Below are 16,018 nucleotides of genomic sequence, written 5' to 3'. Positions count from 1 at the left end.
GGGGGGACGCGGGCGGCTGTCCTCTCCAAGAGTGATCGTATATTTTGCATCCCGGGTGTCGGAGAGTCTTCGCCTGTATTCGCTTTGAAGGAGAAGTTCCACAACTCAAAAGCTAGAAGGAAAAAGTAACAGAGTGCCGGGCCGAGATTCAAGCTGTAGACAAAGAGATTTATTTGACACAGACATACAAACAAGACATATATTCTGGCCAGAAGGGATTAAAAATCCGTCGAACAAAGGGATGCACTGGTTTTTATAGCCTTACTAGGATCCATCCCCCAAACCTTTCCTTGGGCGTAACATCTTAAGGCAGCTAACGGTATTGGACAAGTACAAAATGCAGTACTGGGTGCAGTGCTATTTTTTGACCATTGGGGGCACTGTTACTCCACGTAAACTTAGGCTCGCCACCTTTGGCCTAATTTAAAGCTGACCTCTGCATGAACTTCATGGTTACGCAAGCTCATGTGTACCTTCCTGCTCATAAATCTTGCGGACAAGACATTTTTATGGCTTGCACCTGGTCTTGGCTCACTCACTCACGTGTAGCACGTGTTTGGAAAACCCCTATCTCACAGAATGCCTCCAAGGCCAGCCAGAGCACACGTGATCGGAAAACCCCTACATATGTCTGCTGGGTCAGAAGAAAGGAAAATGTGTCAGAGCAGGTTTGGGTCAAACCAGGTGGCCTTGTACAGGGATGGGGGGCATGAATCTACATAGATAACTAAAATTATATACTTCATTACTCCCTTTCATGATGTAAACACATCATGAACAATCAATGTCAAACACGGTCCCACCTATGTGTTAATCCCAGTAAATATGCGTGCATCAAAGTTCAACAATTTAGAAAAAAATGGTAATTAAATGGGATCCACTGGTAAAACACACAGAGCATAGCTATTGTAGAATTTTCTTTTGAGGCAAAAACCTGAAAATGAGGCTAAAAATGTCCAGGTGTTGATGAGGTAGGAATGTTCAAAGTTCAACTGCGGCGATCGGTGGGGCAGTAAGGGAAGTGCTTTCAATTTTCTTAGGGCAGGGCTCATGCTGCCCCAATCATCAGTCAAAATATTCAGGCCCATTCTGTACAGTCCGGCTGATTATGATTTTGCGCTGCCCGGGGCTTATTGTGCCCCATAAGAACAGTGTATTGTGAAAATGTGGTTGGTGATATCTGATTGTATCAGAAGAAGGGATGTGTCAGAGCAGATTTTGGGTCAAGCCTTTTATAAGGGGACTGCTGGATGGGGCATCAGGTGAGTGATCCTGGTGGGGGTTTGGGGAAAGCTCATCTGGGGGCGTGGCATTTCTGGCGGTGGAGGGTCTGGTCGTGGTCAAAAAGGTGTGCCTGGTGGTGGTCCTGTAGACGTTTGCTGTTTGGCGGCTTCTCCTGGCTGGTTGGAGTTGAACACTTCTCAGCAGGAACTGGAGGTGACGACGGTGCAGGCGCTGAAGGGAGAGCTAGTTGAGGACCTCCGCACAGGGCTGCTGGTGGTTGCGCTGGAGGTGCCTGGGGCCCACGGCTGATTGCACCTGAGTCAGTTGAGGGCTCACAATTGGTATCACGGGCTGCTATTCGGGCCATTCAGCAGCTGCTATCACCAAGTCCCCTAGACAAAAATCAAACATGAGAACTTTTCCCAATCCGTTGAACTATATAAAATTTTGAAAATTATATATATATAAAAAAAAAAATCCTTACTTACATTCAATTCCCCCTTTTGACACATACGTCATGTGTCAACACAAACGATACCAGAAGACTCCTGGTACTCAGACTGGAACCAACTTACCGTCCACAGCTCGGGATCGGCAATCACGAAAACACAGAAACTTAACCTGAAAGCACTTATTTACTTACTACACCAAAAACACATTGCAACACAAACAAAATTACAATGGTAAATAGAAATCAAACCATAAGAAGTCATTTCAGACACAGATCAGATACACAAAGCTGGAAGGTGGTTCTTGAAGATCTCTGACTGTGTTGCCTCCACGGCTTTTTTGATGTAAATTAGTTTATTGCTTTAAATTGTAATGTTAAAAATATATATTCATGTTCGTTATATAAAAAGGATTTTTGTTTGGATTGTAATTAACAATTTGATTTATGTTAGAAGGAAAATAGTATCGTTTAACATATTTCCGGTTGTTGATGTCGTACTTCCGGTTTTCGATGACGTACTTCCGGGACGCCATCTTGCACGAACAGAGACAACACATGGGCCGAGCCTAAACACTATCCAGCGCCATCCACGTAGAATTGTCAGGCAGGAATGCCGTAAGTTTCATTTCATTATACTTTGTACTTGCTAGCATGGATATTAATGTTTATTTTCATCGAATCATCGTTGTGATGAGATCGATGCACCTTGTTTTCTTTGTGTTGACGTTACAGTGTGGCGATTGGCTTGGTGTTTTTGTGTTTACAGTTTTCACCACATGCTTATGAAGACAATTAAACGCTGCAACTCCACTCCAGGGTCTTCATTTGTGGTTTAGCTTGGTGTCACCAACATCTCTGTTGAAAACACTACAGTGAAAAGGCATCATTCGATGATTCTTCGTGGTCAAAATGGCTTTCAGTAACAGGTCCGTTCGCAGTTCCAGGACAGGCCACTCATCTGCATCAGTGGTAAGCGCTGCCCAGGCTCGAGCCAAAGCGGAGGCTGCTAAGGTGAGAGCGTCGTATGCAACCAAAGAAGCACAGTTGAAGGTGGAAAAGGCACGAAGTGAGTTGGAAAAGGCCAAACTCGATGCAGAATTAGAAGTGTTGACACTACATAAGGAAGCTGATGCTGCCGTAGCTGAAGCAAAAGTGCTTGAGGAAGCGGAAGCAATCCAAGAAGACTCCGAAAGCAGACAATCACTAGCAGAAAAAGAAAAAATTAAACGCACAAGTGAATACGTGCAATCCCAAATAGACAATGAACAGTCTCCACGCCTTCAAGATTTACCATCTTCCTCTCGCCAACGAGTAAGCTCACCCACCACATTTGTGACATGGCATCAGGCCGATGAAGACAATTTAGAGCTCCCTCCAGTCAGCTCCGAACCAAAGCTTACAAAGGACATTGTTACTGCTCTAACTAATCACAACATATCCAAACATGATAGAGGCGAAACAAAACGCAAATTAGACGAAACAAATTACTCTCTCAACCCATTCAGCACACCATTTACGCCACAATGTCCCACCCCAGCCAGCATCTCACAGCGAGATGAGCCATTTGCCCAGTATATGGCGCGGCGTGATCTGATAACTTCAGGCCTTTATCAGTTCGACGATAGACCAGAGAATTACAGAGCATGGTACTCTTCATTTACTGGTGCAACAGCTGAAGTTCAACTTAGTCCTACTCAGCTGCTAGATCTGATGACAAAATGGTTAGGGAAAGAGTCAAGCGAACAGGTGAAACGCATTCGTTCAGTATACGTCAACAACCCCTTGTTCGCTTTGCGTAAAGCATGGGAGAGACTGAATGAATGTTACGCAGCACCCGAGATAATTGAAAAGTCACTTTTCAACCGATTAGACAGTTTTCCAAAAATAACAGCCAAAGACAACGTCATGTTGCGTGAGCTAGGAGACCTGCTGCAAGAGATTCAAGGTGCCAAGGAAGATGGATACCTCCCTGGTCTGCTATTTCTAGATACATCTCGTGGAATTGGACCAGTAGTAGACAAACTCCCATATGGACTTCAAGAAAGGTGGATGTCCCACGGCTCTCAGTATAAAGAGGAAAATCAAGGCTGCTTCCCACCTTTTGAATATTTTTGCAAATTCATATGCAAAGAGGCAAAAAAGCGCAATGATCCCAGTTTTAACCAACATAACAGCCAAATACAGCTCAAATCAGAAAAGTGGAACTTTAAGAGTAGTAAACAGATTGCTGTACACAAAACCGATATTTCACCCCTTAAAGACCTTGACAAGAACTGCCCACTGCATAATAAGCCTCATCGACTCGAAAATTGCAGAACATTTAGGAAAAAACCACATGAGGAGAGAAAAGCCTTCCTTAAAGAGAGAGGAATATGCTTTAAATGCTGCGCTTCAGACACTCATCTTGCAAAGGACTGTCAGTCTACAGTAAAGTGCTCTGAATGTAATCGTACCAGTCATGTCACAGCCATGCACTATGGTCCTTCATCACAGACTAACGAGGCTCCTCCACTGGCTCAAGAGAATGGCGGGGAGGAAGAAAAGGTAGTGGACGTCACAACAAGCTGCACAGACGTGTGCGGTCTAGGCCAGCTAGGTCGTTCATGTTCCAAAATATGTCTCGCACGGGTGTACCCCAAAGGTCACAAGAACAAGGCTATCAAAGCTTACGTGATATTAGATGATCAGAGTAACCGTTCCTTAGCCAGAACAGAGTTTTTCGAAATTTTCAACATTAAAAACGAGCCGTTGTCTTACAACCTTAAAACATGCTCTGGTATTGTTGAAACGTGGGGCAAAATGGCGGAAGGTTTTCAAATTGAGTCACTGGATGGGTCAGTAGTTGTCCCTTTACCACCGCTCATTGAGTGTCAAGACATTCCCAACAACAGGAGTGAAATTCCAACTCCGGGTGCAGTGCTACACCAGCCACACCTCCAGTCCATAGCAAAGTACATCCCAGAACTTGACCCTAACGCCGAAATACTTCTGCTATTAGGACGTGACATTTTACAGGCACATAAGGTCAGGCAGAGAATTAATGGCCCTCACAATGCGCCATTCGCCCAACGCTTAGATTTAGGCTGGGTCGTCGTCGGAGAGGTGTGCTTAGGTAAACTGCACAAGCCAACAGTTAGTTCTTTCAAAACAGTTGTACTGGAAAATGGTCGCCCTACTATTTTTGAACCATGCAACAGTCTTGTTCAACTGAAGGAAACACACCACACAAACAGGTCAAGAACGGCACCTGAACAGACGCTAGGACAAACAGTGTTCAACAGGACGGAAAATGACAACAAACCAGCTCTCTCAATTCAGGACACACTCTTCCTAAAAATCATGGACGATGCTATGTGCAGAGATGAAGATAACAGCTGGGTCGCCCCACTTCCTTTTAAAAATCCTCGCCGGCAACTGCCAAACAACAAGGAACAGGCCATCGGTAGATTCTCATCCCTAAGACGTAACTTAAGCAGGAAACCTGAAATGCAGAAACAATATGTGACATTCATGGAAAAGATCTTCTCCAATGACCATGCTGAAATAGCACCTTCACTAAACGAAGGGGAAGAGTGCTGGTATCTACCCACATTTGGAGTGTATCACCCACAAAAAAAGAATCAAATCAGGGTTGTTTTCGATTCAAGTGCCCAGTTTGCCGGTGTCTCGCTCAACAATGTTCTCCTTACAGGCCCCGACTTGAATAATACGCTGATTGGGGTATTGCTCCGCTTTCGGAAAGGGAGCATTGCTGTAATGGCCGATATACAGCAAATGTTTCACTGTTTTAGGGTTCAAGAAGACCACCGCAACTTCCTTCGCTTTCTGTGGCACAAGGACAATGACGTGAATAAGGAAGTAATCGATTATCGAATGAAAGTCCATGTATTTGGCAACTCGCCATCTCCAGCCGTAGCTGTTTACGGACTACGCAAGGCCATCTGCGCAGGAGCAAAGGACCATGGTGCCGACACTGTCAATTTCGTGTGGAGGCACTTTTATGTAGATGATGGCTTGATCTCTGTATCCTCCCCAGCAGAGGCGATAGACTTGCTTCGAAGAACTCAAGCTTCACTTGCTGAATCCAACCTGCGCTTGCACAAGTTCGCTTCTAACTCACCTGAAGTCATGCAAGCCTTTAGTCCCGAAGATTGTGCACGATCTGCAAAGGACTTGAATTTAGATGATGACGAAATGCAATCACAGCGAAGTCTTGGCCTCATTTGGGAGACAAAGACAGACACATTCACTTACTCAGTTACTACTACAACCAAACCGTTCACTCGACGGGGTGTACTATCGACTGTCAACAGTATTTTTGATCCACTTGGTCTATTAGCACCATTCACGATTCAAGGACGAGCTCTCCTCAGAGAGCTCACTGCAGAATGTTCAGATTGGGACACACCACTCCCAGAGGTCAAACAAAGCAAGTGGGAGACATGGAGAAATTCTCTTCAGGACTTGAAGGAATTGCATGTCCCTAGAGCTTTCACATGCACCTCACTCAGTACAGCAACCCGCAGAGAACTTTATCTATTTGCAGATGCTTCAACTAAGGCGATAGGAGCTGTAGCTTATTTAAAAGCAGTACAGACAAATGGCGAAGTACAAGTCGGATTCATAATGGGAAAAGCCAAGCTTGCTCCCCTGTCAGGGCCGACAATACCAAGGCTCGAATTATGTGCTGCAGTCTTGGCAGTAGAAATGGCTGATCTCATCAAGGAAGAGATGGACTTGCGTTTTGATGCAGTGCATTTCTATACAGACAGTAAGGTAGTGCTGGGCTATATATGTAACATGTCAAAAAGGTTCTACACATATGTCCACAACAGAGTACAGCGGATTCATCAATCGTCAAAACCCGAACAATGGCACTATGTGCGCACTGAGGAAAACCCAGCAGACCACGCATCCAGGTCCTTGTCAGCAGCTCAACTGGTAAAGTCCACATGGTTCACCGGACCAGTCTTCATCCACCGTCCTCCCACAAGGACAACACAAGTAAGTGGAATGTTTGACTTGATTGAACCAGGAAGAGATTGCGAAATAAAGCCAGAAGTTAAATCGTACGTCACATACCTCCAACCGCTCATCACTAAACGTTTTGAGCACTTTTCAACATTTAAGTCCTTGGTCAGAGCAACTGCAAATCTTATCCACATGGCAAAATCCTTCAACGGCACTAACCTAAACAGTGAATGCAACGGCTGGCACAAATGCCATATACCTCGAACAACCGATGAGATGGCTCAGGCAAAAAACTTCATCCTCAAAGAGACACAAAAGGCTCATTTTGAGAAAGAGCTTTCTGCAATGGCTGCCAGGAAGCCAATGCCAAAACAAAGCTCCTTACAAAAACTCAACCCAATCTTACAGAATGGTCTAATTTCTGTTGGAGGTCGACTCAAACACTCAGAAATAGATAACTTGGAAAAAAGCCCTGTCATCCTTCCCAAAGGCAGTTACGTTTCTCTCTTGCTCACTCGTCACTACCATGAGCAAGTGAAGCACCAAGGTCGTCACCTGACGGAAGGAGCAATTAGATCTGCTGGACTTTGGATTTTAGGTGGCAAAAGACTAGTCAATTCAGTAATCCACAACTGCGTAACATGCCGCAAATTACGTGGTAAACAAGAACAACAGTACATGGCGGACCTTCCACCAGAACGACTCAAAGCCTGTCCTCCCTTTACCTACGTTGGCCTCGATGTCTTCGGGCCTTGGTCCATAACTACCAGACGCACCAGGGGCGGGCAAGCTGAAAGCAAACGGTGGGCCCTCATGTTTGCCTGTATGAGCTCGAGAGCTGTACACATTGAGGTGATCGAATCTCTAGACACATCTAGCTGTATAAATGCCCTCCGTCGTTTCTTTGCACTAAGAGGTCCCGCAAAACAGTTGTTTTCTGATCGTGGCACCAATTTCATTGGCGCTTCAAAGGAATTAAGAAAGGATAATTCCATGCAACAGTACCTAACCGACCAGGATTGTAGATGGGAATTCAATCCGCCACACGCCTCCCATATGGGAGGATCTTGGGAGCGCATGATTGGCACCGCCCGAAGAATTTTGGACTCAATGCTCCTCCAAAATAAAGTGCAACTGACGCATGAAGTGCTGTGTACACTCATGGCCGAAATCACAGCCATTATCAATGCTAGGCCACTTCTTCCAGTTTCGTCTGATCCAGAGAACCCCTTCATCCTATCTCCGTCGATGCTCATTACGCAGAAATCTTGCCTGTTACCCCCACCTGGAGACTTCATGGACAAAGACCTGTATACCAAGCAGTGGAGACAGGTTCAAGCTCTTGCCAATCAGTTCTGGACACGCTGGAGGCGAGAATATTTGCCCACATTGCAACAAAGACAAAAATGGACTGAGTCTCGCAGAAATCTACAGGTCAATGATCTAGTGCTGCTTAAGGATAAGCAGGTCACAAGAAACAGTTGGCCCCTGGCAAGAGTCACCGCCACATTCCCGAGCAAAGACAAACGAGTGAGAAAGATTGAGGTAAAGGCGTGGGACCAAGGCACTCTAAAGACTTTTATCCGACCAGTGACAGAAGTGATTCTTCTTCTGCAAAAGGACTTGAATGTGTAATGTTTTGAGTATAGTGGCCTCGAGAGGCCAGGCGGGGAGTGTGTTGCCTCCACGGCTTTTTTGATGTAAATTAGTTTATTGCTTTAAATTGTAATGTTAAAAATATATATTCATGTTCGTTATATAAAAAGGATTTTTGTTTGGATTGTAATTAACAATTTGATTTATGTTAGAAGGAAAATAGTATCGTTTAACATATTTCCGGTTGTTGATGTCGTACTTCCGGTTTTCGATGACGTACTTCCGGGACGCCATCTTGCACGAACAGAGACAACACATGGGCCGAGCCTAAACACTATCCAGCGCCATCCACGTAGAATTGTCAGGCAGGAATGCCGTAAGTTTCATTTCATTATACTTTGTACTTGCTAGCATGGATATTAATGTTTATTTTCATCGAATCATCGTTGTGATGAGATCGATGCACCTTGTTTTCTTTGTGTTGACGTTACAGTGTGGCGATTGGCTTGGTGTTTTTGTGTTTACAGTTTTCACCACATGCTTATGAAGACAATTAAACGCTGCAACTCCACTCCAGGGTCTTCATTTGTGGTTTAGCTTGGTGTCACCAACATCTCTGTTGAAAACACTACACTGACCTGCAAGACCAGTCTAGCATAGGACAGCACAACATGTCGGAAAAACATTGATATCGCGATATTGGCCCATGCAATGTTTAATCTGGAATTTTACGCTTTGCAGAAATTCAACCAGTCAGACACCAACTAAAAAATGCAACAACCATCCAATAGTTGATAACTGAGAGGTAATTACCCTTAAATATACAATTAATCCGCCTATTTTGGTGCATGAAAAGAATTCTTTTAATTCTTTCAATTCTTACATCAAATTACAAAAATGTCAGTTCTTCAGATACATGTTAAATTGCTATATTCAGCAGCCATATCGCATATCACGTTATTCCAATATCGTGCAGCCCTATTAACATCCATCATAAATAAATCAACTATCAATGACAAAAAAGCAATAAAACTGTAAGAAAATCAGGGTTAGGGAAAAAACTTCACAAATCAATCATGATGAGTCTGTTGTGCTGCAGGAAAAGGGGTTAAACAACAAAACAATATAAGTCACAGTCAGTCTGTCCCCGTCAGGTCTTCATAAAGTCAATAACACTCTTAACGTCATATAAAGTCGTAACAGCTCAGAAGTGGCACAATCATCCGAAGCCATATCATTAAAATTGGGCCTTCTCCATATGACTATTTGGTCAGTCAAATGGTGCCCTTAAATTGTCACGATCATAAACAATCCCATAATCAATATTAAAGTCAAATTTTCACTAATCCGCCATTATACTCAATTAGACTAGTCAGAAAATATACAGTTACGGGTGAGAGGCAATTACTCTCATATTGTGATCACAAACACCCTTACTTGTACTAATTATCATGGCCATATTGTGCATGCAATTGTTTCCTACTCCCATAGGCGCCTGCAGCTGCTTTCTTCTTCTCATTCTCACTCTTTTTTTTTCTTTTTTTTTATGTGAGTAAACAAAAAAACAAACAAACAACACACTTCACAGACAAACAATCTCACAAATCACAACAGATACTCACATTCCAATACAGATAAGAATACACCCACATACAGGAGCTATAACCACAGAATTAAATCAGACATTTACACCCCACAGCTCCCATTTCACTCATGAATATGAATACTATCCCAAATTTTTCAACATCAACCCTTTATTCATCTTCCCCACGAAGCTCTTGCAAACCTAACGTTTCACAAACTAAACTTATCCTAAGTTACTCTTTTCTAACTGTCGTCGTCACAGACTATGTAAAAAAAATCAATTAATTTAAACAAAATGTTAACAAGGATAGCTCGAATACTCCAACTTCGTTTTCATCGTGTTTCTTCTCAGAATCACTAACAACATCAGATTTGTCCACTGTAGTGCTTTTCAATGCTGATTCAATATCATACTACTTCAGACATCTCTTTTACCACTATTTTCTATCCAGATATAAAGTATTCACTCCAGTTTCAATTTATTATGGTCCTTTACTTATGCAACAATCTCTTCTAGCCAAATTATTTAACATATATCAAAGGTATACTCTACGACATATATCTGACTATTTTACATATCTTCTTCTTTTAATTTTTTCCTTTAGGGGCCGCTACAACGAATCAGTTGCCTCCATCTAACCCTGTCCTCTGCATCCTCTGCTCTCACGCCAACTACCTTCATGTCCGCTTTAACTTCTTCCATTTGGTCTTCCTCTAGATCTCCTACCTGGCATTTAAAACCTCATATCTTCCAATATATTCACTCTTCCTCCTCTGGACATATCCAAACTATATATAAAATTCAAACGTATTCAGGTGATTTGTTTAACCCTATGTGTCTCTTTTTTTTTTTTTTTTTTTTTTTTTGGTTCTGTTTAGCAGTAAAAATCTCACTATATTTAATATATATAGATTTAAAAAGTTCACCTTCAAATTCTAACTATTTTATCCATAGAGGTGTTAAAAGGGACTTATAACCTCAATCATTCAATTAAGTCTTTGTAATTTGACCTATTAATTTCAGCATATTTTTCGTCTAAGTTCTATAAGCTGCAAAATATTGCTATAGTTTATCTTACTCCATTAAATAGCTGCAATATATAAATATATTTAACACAGCTAAATCTGTATCTTTAATGTATATCGGAATCACCACTATCATTAATTCTAAAAATTCCAATATTTTAACAGCCAAATCTAAATATAAAATTGAATTGAGATGAATAATATATAAAAAAAAAATAGTCTCTTATAGTCTAAATGATACAGCCAAATTACCTAATTAAACCAATTTTTCTTAGTTATTGCATCTCAATAAGCTACAAAAGAGTTACACGAATTTCAACACTTATATATCTTAACCATCCACATTTATTTTCTATTCATTCTAATAAATTGTCTTAAAATGATGATTGATTTGATCATTAAAAAAAAATTCCTTCAATATGGTAACACCATATAATCCATACCCACTTGTCTAATGCGTCCTCCCAGTGTCTCCCAACCATCGTTCAACAGTTTTGTCCTCTGAGCTTTCATGAGTGTGTCCATCCATGCTCGGGTTTTGTCCAGCCAGTCCAGTTTTGTTCATCCAAGCTGCTCAGGATGTAACTGTAAGTCCTTTCAAAAACAGTTAATCACACATAACAGGTGTTCATCATTGTCCTGTGTGTGACGTTGTGCCCCCCTACACAACAAAAGTCCTCCTTTGTTCCAGAGTTTTTCCAGACTGGAGTCACTCTTCCATTGTTCCATTTATGAAGAGATTTGGTCGACACCAGGATTTGCATCTTTCAATGGCCAAGGACTTGTACAATGTTCACATATAGGGCCAAAAATAAAAAATTGTAGGCTTACTCTTACAATAAAACTTTTCATTATGGATGACCAAGATATACTTGTCATTAAATATTACATTATTATATATTTTTTAGCATTTCTAGTGCTGTAGGTTAAAGTGTGAACTAATTAAATAATCACAAAAAAATTATCAGATTTGTCACATTATGACAGATGTTTACGTCAAAGTTAGTGCATATTATGTTTAAATAATAAACACAACTACATGCATTAACCGTAAAGCATTTAATATATATTTTGGTATAACTTTGACATTCAGATCATTTGTTTATGTCAAAACATTGGAGACATTTTTCTCTTTTTCATTTATTATTTTGGATTTGTAAAAATAAATCACCGAATAAAAAAATAAGCATGTATAGTGGATCAAAAAATGTTGAAGACATCCTTATAACACGAGACTTTCAAAAATTAACACATAACGGGTGCTCTTCAAATTTGGCAGGCGGAAAAAATCTAATAAAAAAAAAAAAAAAAACTCCTTAATTAAGTGATGAATTGGGATCAATCCAAACTAAATTTAATCGATTTTATCAAAATATAATTGTTTGACAGCCCTAGTCATCTACATCAAGTCTATCAATCTAATGCTATATTTTCTTTATATTATTTTTCCTGCTATTTAACTTAACCTCCTCTCAATTCATTTGGTTCAGCACCTATTATCTTTCAAAGCGACTCCTGTAAAATTCATCATTAATAATTTCTAAATATATATTCAACCATAACCTATCATTTCGTTATGCAATGGCTATGTATATATTTATTTATTTTTTATGCCTTCTTAGTCCCCTCATATTTTTCAAACTGCTATTATATCTACACTTACTCTTCTTATAAACTTCTACACACAGACTATTCCTTCCATAGATTATATATTCATTGGATTCAAACATCCTCGTTTCCCATCTCCCACTTCTGTACCATTCCTATCACCATCAACTCTGACCTTTCACACATACACACACATACACCTTCTGCTGTCCCCCTTCCCTCCGCCTTTCTCTCTCTCTCTCTGTCTCTCTCTGTCTCTCTCTCTCTCCGCCTCTCTGCCTCTCTTTCTCTCTCTCTCTCTCTCTCTCTCTCTCTCTCTCTCTCTCTCTCTCTCTCTCTCTCTCTCTCTCTCTCTCTCCGCCTCTCTCTCTCCGCCTCTCTCTCTCCGCCTCTCTCTCTCTCTCTCTCTCTCTCTCTCTCCGCCTCTCTCTCTCTCCGCCTCTCTCTCTCCGCCTCTCTCTCTCTCCGCCTCTCTCTCTCTCCGCCTCTCTCTCTCTGCCTCTCTCACTCTCCGCCTCTCTCTCTCTCCGCCTCTCTCTCTCTGCCTCTCTCTCTCTGCCTCTCTCTCTCTCATATCATTCCTCACTTACGTTACAAATATTACTCTTAAGATTCCCCATTTTGGACCCTATCAATATCTAAAATTTAAAAGTACATTTTTTTTTTACATCTTCAATTTAATTTATACAATCAAATTAAACCATTTGGACAATCATCTATCAAAAAGACTACCACAATGGACAAATCTTTGTTTCATTTTACTTAATTTCTACAAAGCCTCTCATAAATCTTCAAAACGGCATCCAACTAACATTTCACATTATTTATCTTTCCTTTCCTATAGCTGTCCTCTCTCCCTTTTATTTTCACTGTCAACATTTTTCTTTTGTTTACCGGATAAGCCTAGAATCAAAATTACACACCAACAATCCACATCAGCGACTAATCCTCTTCCTCCTACCCACTCCCCAAAAACAGTTAGCCTACAAAAGAAAAGAAATTTAAATCAAAGGAACAAAAGCACAAACACAACAATTTAAACATCGCCATCCAACTTGCAACGCCTCCCACAAAACAATTCACAATGTGATTCACAAATCTTTTTTCGACACTATTTCCACTATCCCACATTCCTTCCTTAACATGACCTGCTCAATACCAGCTACTCAGAAAAACACGCTTCAGTCTTTCACCAACCTGGCTCACACACACACACGCATCGACCTTTTAACCTCCTCGCCCCTCACCCCGTGCCATGCACACTGATCTCACTGCATGATCTCACTGATCACTGATTCCTGGCACACTGAACGCCATTATGCAACACTATGCAACTTACTTCCAACTATCAACTTTTTACTTGATTGTCCGTCCTGGACAATTCACCTTTTATACAAAAGTCCGCTGCCTGCCAGCGGTGCATGCTTTTTAAGCACAGACCAAAAGATACTACAACAATAGCTCATCTTGAACTAGCCTCTTCCTGAGGTGTTATAGTCAGAAATACAGCAATCTTAATGACCCAAACCTTCCTGGCTGGAGACACTGCTTAGACACGAAAAAAAATAAGGTCTTCCTCGACCTCCTGAATTGCACCAATCCTGGGTGTAATCCTTACACACAATATACTCCTTAGCCTGCTCTGAGGCCGAAAAACATAGGGTCACCTTAACCCGATTATCACAGAGAGTCCACCTAGGACTAACAAATATAACGATACAACATCACAGAGAGTCCACCTAGGACTAACAAATATAACAATACAACTTTTTCTGGCCACCCTTTGGCCTTTAACGTCCGCCTTGGACGACCCTTCTTGGGATTTTAGAACAATAAATAGCCCATCCTGGACCACCCCTTCTTGGGGCACACACAACTGCAACAACGTACGTCCACCTGGACGACCCGTCCTGGGATTTTTAAAACAACACATCAAAAAAAACGGTCCGTCGTGGACTTACCCTTTGCGTCCTGCAAACGATCCACACTATCGGCTCATCTTAAACAGTTTTATCTGTTCATCTTGAACAGAACATTCACACTGTCGACTTATCTTAAGCCGTGCTCGTAACAAGAGCATAAATTGCCCTCCCTGGGCACTTCGTCTAAAAAAAAGTTTTTCCTAAACCCTTTTTATGACGGGAGACCTCTAACAACACGAAGACAAACAATATAACCATTCATCCACTAAAGCTTTTAGACAAAATATGCATGCATTGTGTACATCTTAAATCCGGCCCTACACATTACAATCTTAATTTAATACAGTCAATGCATAACTCTAACTATTAAAATTTTATATATATATATATTTTTTTAAATCTAATTATACTCATCTTTAATCCTGTTCTTTTCCGGTTCTTTTAAATCCTGGTCACGGGCACCAAAATGTTGTTCCGTCGGCCCGGACTAGAGGCAGACGGCCGGACCGAGATTTACGTCCCGGCGGAGGCCGTCTTCACCCTCCCGCCGGGCCGACGCTCATGGGAGATATGTCGGGAAGGGGGGGGGGGGACACGGGCGGCTGTCCTCTCCAAGAGTGATCGTATATTTTGCATCCAGGGTGTCGGAGAGTCTTCGCCTGTATTCGCTTTGAAGGAGAAGTTCCACAACTCAAAAGCTAGAAGGAAAAAGTAACAGAGTGCCGGGCCGAGATTCAAGCTGTAGACAAAGAGATTTATTTGACACAGACATACAAACAAGACATATATTCTGGCCAGAAGGGATTAAAAATCCGTCGAACAAAGGGATGCACTGGTTTTTATAGCCTTACTAGGATCCATCCCCCAAACTTTTCCTTGGGCGTAACATCTTAAGGCAGCTAACGGTATTGGACAACTACAAAATGCAGTACTGGGTGCAGTGCTATTTTTTGACCATTGGGGGCACTGTTACTCCACGTAAACTTAGGCTCGCCACCTTTGGCCTAATTTAAAGCTGACCTCTGCATGAACTTCATGGTTACGCAAGCTCATGTGTACCTTCCTGCTCATAAATCTTGCGGACAAGACATTTTTATGGCTTGCACCTGGTCTTGGCTCACTCACTCACGTGTAACACGTGTTCGGAAAACCCCTATCTCACAGAATGCCTCCAAGGCCAGCCAGAGCACACGTGATCGGAAAACCCCTACATATGTCTGCTGGGTCAGAAGAAAGGAAAATGTGTCAGAGCAGGTTTGGGTCAAACCAGGTGGCCTTGTACAGGGATGGGGGGCATGAATCTACATAGATAACTAAAATTATATACTTCACAACCCATCCGGTGGCCGAGAATGTCGTCCAGTCTTTCATACATTTATTAATTTTGCGGTCATTTCCACTGTGGTTGTTGTGGTCCTTGAGTTTCCTTTAGTCCTGTTGGAGTTTCTTTAGTTTTTCCCTCACCTGCTTTTGTGTGTGTAATGTTAACTCTGCTAGCTTCGCGGTTATTATCGTTTCTTGTTGGACTTTCGAAGTGCCGTTGGGTCTCCTCGTCCCATGTTTGCTCAGGAGAGCCTGTACTTCCTCGTCCGTCCACCTCTCGGTTTTTTAATCCTTCCATTGCCGAAATGTTTGA

General features: G+C 41.8%; 3 protein-coding genes and 1 long non-coding RNA gene across 6 annotated transcripts in view; 2 read left to right on the top strand and 2 right to left on the bottom strand.

Annotated features, from left to right (window-relative positions):
• The window catches only part of ntmt2 (N-terminal Xaa-Pro-Lys N-methyltransferase), a 105,031-nt gene that overhangs the window by 21,294 nt on the left and 67,719 nt on the right, over positions 1-16,018 (bottom strand). The window lies entirely within an intron of this gene.
• The window catches only part of gorab (golgin, rab6-interacting), a 98,888-nt gene that overhangs the window by 40,872 nt on the left and 41,998 nt on the right, over positions 1-16,018 (top strand). The window lies entirely within an intron of this gene.
• LOC144026626 (uncharacterized) lies at positions 148-5,834 on the bottom strand. The gene is made up of 2 exons (XR_013285242.1): positions 1,713-5,834; positions 148-1,616 (listed from the first exon to the last, which is right to left on the bottom strand). It is a non-coding gene; the product is annotated as an uncharacterized LOC144026626 (long non-coding RNA).
• LOC144026608 (uncharacterized) lies at positions 2,002-8,813 on the top strand. Of its 2 annotated transcripts, XR_013285230.1 has the most exons (3): positions 2,002-2,290; positions 2,442-8,618; positions 8,770-8,813. XR_013285230.1 is itself a non-coding variant. In XM_077533412.1 (2 exons), exon 2 carries the CDS (start codon positions 2,585-2,587, stop codon positions 8,279-8,281), a length of 5,697 nt encoding a protein of 1,898 aa, XP_077389538.1. In that variant the 5' UTR covers positions 2,002-2,290; positions 2,442-2,584; the 3' UTR covers positions 8,282-8,813. The 2 variants fall into 2 exon arrangements, 1 of the variants encoding a protein (XP_077389538.1); XM_077533412.1 differs by having other exon boundaries at positions 2,442-8,813.

This window comes from Festucalex cinctus, chromosome 10 (assembly GCF_051991245.1).
Source record: "Festucalex cinctus isolate MCC-2025b chromosome 10, RoL_Fcin_1.0, whole genome shotgun sequence".
Lineage (NCBI taxonomy): Eukaryota > Metazoa > Chordata > Actinopteri > Syngnathiformes > Syngnathidae > Festucalex > Festucalex cinctus.
The sequence above is the reverse complement of the archived record's forward strand: the minus strand, read 5'-3'. Positions and strand labels throughout refer to the sequence as shown.